The sequence below is a fragment of the Hordeum vulgare genome, chromosome 2H (genome assembly GCF_904849725.1).
Source record: "Hordeum vulgare subsp. vulgare chromosome 2H, MorexV3_pseudomolecules_assembly, whole genome shotgun sequence".
Taxonomy (NCBI): domain Eukaryota; kingdom Viridiplantae; phylum Streptophyta; class Magnoliopsida; order Poales; family Poaceae; genus Hordeum; species Hordeum vulgare.
In genome coordinates, this window is record NC_058519.1 from 71,885,566 (window position 1) to 71,889,369 (window position 3,804).

The 3,804-nt window shown below is 42.9% G+C and overlaps 1 protein-coding gene across 1 annotated transcript; it reads right to left on the reverse strand.

Annotated features, from left to right (window-relative positions):
• Positions 1-242: 242 nt before the first annotated feature.
• Positions 243-2,089, reverse strand: LOC123425517 (serine/arginine repetitive matrix protein 1-like). The gene is made up of 3 exons (XM_045109208.1): positions 1,665-2,089; positions 585-967; positions 243-442 (listed from the first exon to the last, which is right to left on the reverse strand). Exons 1-3 carry the CDS (start codon positions 2,087-2,089, stop codon positions 438-440), a joined length of 813 nt encoding a protein of 270 aa, XP_044965143.1. The 3' UTR covers positions 243-437.
• Between the last annotated feature and the right edge of the window lie 1,715 nt (positions 2,090-3,804).

Consider the following 3,804-nt stretch of genomic DNA (forward strand, 5'->3'; position numbering starts at 1 on the left):
TCATTTCTATGGGCATGTAAGCATTTAAATTTGTACAAAAACAGGATACATGTAGAAAGGATAATGCATTGTAGTGTTGTATGCCTACAAAATTACCTAGTTATTGTAGTAACTGAGAATATAACATGTCTAAGGCTCATCAAAGCTGTGCAAAGCAGTGGAGTGGGCAATCTATTTCTAACAAAGATCGTATAGAAACATTTTAGTGAGAATTTACGAATTTAAGATTGCACAGAGGAAGGTAATGAGAACGATAAATACATACTACTGCATCCAGTATATATTGGTGTCCCTCTCAAGAATTTCCACAAATACATTTTTGTAACGAAGAAACCTACTTCTGGGTGAAGCAATGAGGTACATTTATTGACACCGCTTGTTCCAGAGACAACATTCCATGCGCAAGCCAAAATGGAAGGTCTACTTTAGCACCCTTTTCAACCTGAACTTAAAAAATATAAGCAATTAAACATTGAAACCAGATAAATATGCTGTTTCATTTTACACAGTAGCAAGAAAAGGTGCTAAAAACCAAAGCATCTAACTCCGAGTTGGTGCACTTGTACAAAAATAACAGCACTTACACAACAGCAGCCGCCATGGGGATGCCGGCCATGGGGGCGAGGGGAAAAGGCCGATAGCCATGGGGACCAGGACACGGGCCGCCATGGGGTCCCGGGCGTGGTGGGTGAGGGGGCGACGCGGCGGTCGCCATGAGTGGCAGGAGGCGGCGAAAGCTGAAACTTGGCATCCTGGAGCGCGGTAAGGGGAGGTCGTACCATCTCGCCAGTGAGGAGGAGGCGTCTGCGGCAATGGACGACGGCAACGGCAAAGAGGGCAGGGAGGCGGCGGCGCGGGCGACAGATCCCGGAATGGAGACGACGTGGTAGATCTTCTTGCGACTTCTTCCATGGTGACTACTGCCGCCACCTTGTCGCCATTCTCCATGGGGCACAGGGGATCGTGCCTGGTTGACAGGGGCAAGAAATAAATTAATCATGTGAAGCCTGATGCAATGGTTTAGCCATATAGTGTTAGTTACAGATTATGGTTAACTAAAAAAACCACGACCACAATGAGGAACATCTGAATCATGATAAGCCATCTGCTTACAGTTTCACTCTCTTGATGGAGCAGCAGGCAGAATAGGTGTTTGTTCTATGTAGATGAAAATAGCAATCAACTATGTTTTGCTCGACTATCCTAGTTTACTGCATGAAAAAGGCTCGCTCACATTAATACATACAACACTATGTTCGTTGATAAGCAATTGTGTCGTTGCATGAACTACAGGTACAAGCTTTTTTTGGAAAAGGAGGTACTAGCTGGGCTTATTGGGTTGGGATTAACCTAATCCATCCAGGCAACCGACGAGGCTGCTAGCGATGGCCAACAATTAATTCTACCGCGCAGAGATGGACGAGGCCAGACACCCCGATCTGGAACCCATGTATGTGTCCAAGGCAGACGAACTCTATAACCCTTTCCCCGCCCCCGCCCCCGCCCCCAATTGCAACGATAGCGTGGCCGCGGGGGCGAGATATCTAACGAGACCAGACGCAGGATTTGATTCGAAGCACGAGGTAGGGCATGGAACTGGAACTGGAACCGGAATCGGAGCGCGGGTGGGGGCAGACGGACGATTGAATTTTGAATCTACCTACCTGGGCTTGAGGGAGGTGTGGGCAGCAAGGTCACGGGAGGAATACTTCCCGGAGGGCCCGAAGATGCGGGTGCCCCCTGCTCGTTCTCGCCCTTGGCCGACGCCCACGTCGGCCGCGCCGCCTGTGTCATCCTTCAACCGGGATTCCTGTTCCTCTGCTTTGCTTGGCTTTGGTGGAGACGATGGGAGGACAGATCCAGGTTGACGAGAGAGGTGGAGAAGGGAGCGCACGGGTCTGTCGCGGCGGACGGGAGCACAGGGGGTCTGCTGAGGGGAAGGAAGGCTGGCGACGGGAGAGGTGGGAGGGGAGTCGAGGGGGATGGGTCTGGACTCTCGAGATAGGGTTAGGGTTACGTCTGTATTTTCAGTTGTATTTTTTGTCTCTAGTTGTATTTTTTGATTGCAAAAAAGAGGTGGTTCAACCATATATCCACATTACTGTACTTGTGGATGGGACGTGGTTTCGTTGTATTTTCAGGCACACATACTATAAGTTTAGGTGAATTTTCTTATGAACACGCGCTGCAAAAGAGCACTTGTGCGGCCAATCGGCAAGGCGTGTCACCCTTGTATCACTGAACGAACATATATTTAATAAGGCAAACATATTTGACTTTAAAAATAAAAAAAGAAGATATGTATCTCGAAAGGGCACCCACCTCTCTACTTCTATACAAATTGCATGTGGGTTGCCATTGAAAAAAAATTCAACATAATGTGTTGAAATCTTTTTATATCTCCATACTTCTTACCAGAACATTTACAATAGTTATTAAAATGAGGCATGATCTCATGTTTATGTTTTTATTGTCTCAAACACCAAGTTAAGGTACCCTATACCACCTTTCAAAAATATATATCTAAATAAGGTCTACAAATTATGAGATTAGCATGGGCTCATATATTTTATTTTGGTAATTATATTGTATTTTATAAAATATTTAGGATATTAAAATGAATAATTATAATTTATTGGTATTTATCTAATATCATTTACTTTATCCATATACGTATAAAATAAATTTTTGCTCTCTATACATGACACATAGGAAAAATTGATGAGTTATCGTCGAGTCACCTCCACACATATGTTTATGATCTTATATTTGATCATGGTACCATTGAAATATGATCAAAAATAATTCTACACACCTTAATGACCATTTTGTGCAATAGGATCATGACCTAATGGACGTAAAAGGTCATAACGTTATGGGCTTTGGACCCTCTTAGACTTGTCATGACTAATTTCAGAAATTTGGTCATGGATCAATGACCAATTAAACCACCGACATTATTTTTGGTCATAATTGAGCGTTTTTCTTGTAGTGCGACCGCCACCAAAGAAACTCTGGGTCGACGACGGGAACCCGGTTCCTCACCAAGATGCGCGCCCCGGAAGGTAGCACCTTCCAGGGCCAGCCCGGCGGAGCCCAGTCCCGAACATGGCGCTTGTCAAGGAGGTTGTCTCCATCGAGTCAACGACGAGGATGCGGGCCGGGCATCGTCGACGTTGAGAACATATTCTACAACTATTTAATAAACTTGAAATGAGTGAAGAATTAAACAGAAACAATGTAACAATGTTGAATGTAATTAAGTATAGATTTGATTTTATAAAATTATATGATACCCCACACGTTGTTGAGGAAATTATTTCAATACTTCAGTGAGATTTGATTTTATGAACACTCATATTTGGATTAATAATACAAAAATTGAAGTTGAAAATAATATAGTTATAAAATCCTGAATGTAAGTTGCATAATATAATTACAACATTTAAGCTTTTTGCATGCAGGGGTTACATGTTGAGGTGGACGTTTTCCCATGCATGGTTGGTGTTGAGGTACCATAGTCCCATAGGTGGATAAATATATTGGTTGGGATCAACTACTTAGTTATATATAAAATTCAAATAAAATGAGGCTATTGAAAGAAAAAAAATACTATATTGTGTTCTTTTGACTTGCCAGTTTTATTTTTATGGTTCTATTGGGCTAGAGGAAGAGAATAAAGGAACTACGCTCGCAGAAAATAGCAAGACTGGAACCACCAAGACTACACTACATCATGTTTCCGTCAATCTTTGTTAAAGAATCAACTAAATGTGACAAATTGTCACAGAAAATCAGTAAATT

Bases quoted from the DNA above. Each gene is read 5' to 3' on its own strand.
- LOC123425517 (XM_045109208.1), bottom strand. From the start codon at position 2,089: ATGGTTGAACCACCTCTTTTTTGCAATCAAAAAATACAACTAGAGACA. The intron at 968-1,664 runs GTAGGTAGATTC...CCTGTCAACCAG, and splicing joins CACACCTCCCTCAAGCCCAG to GCACGATCCCCTGTGCCCCA.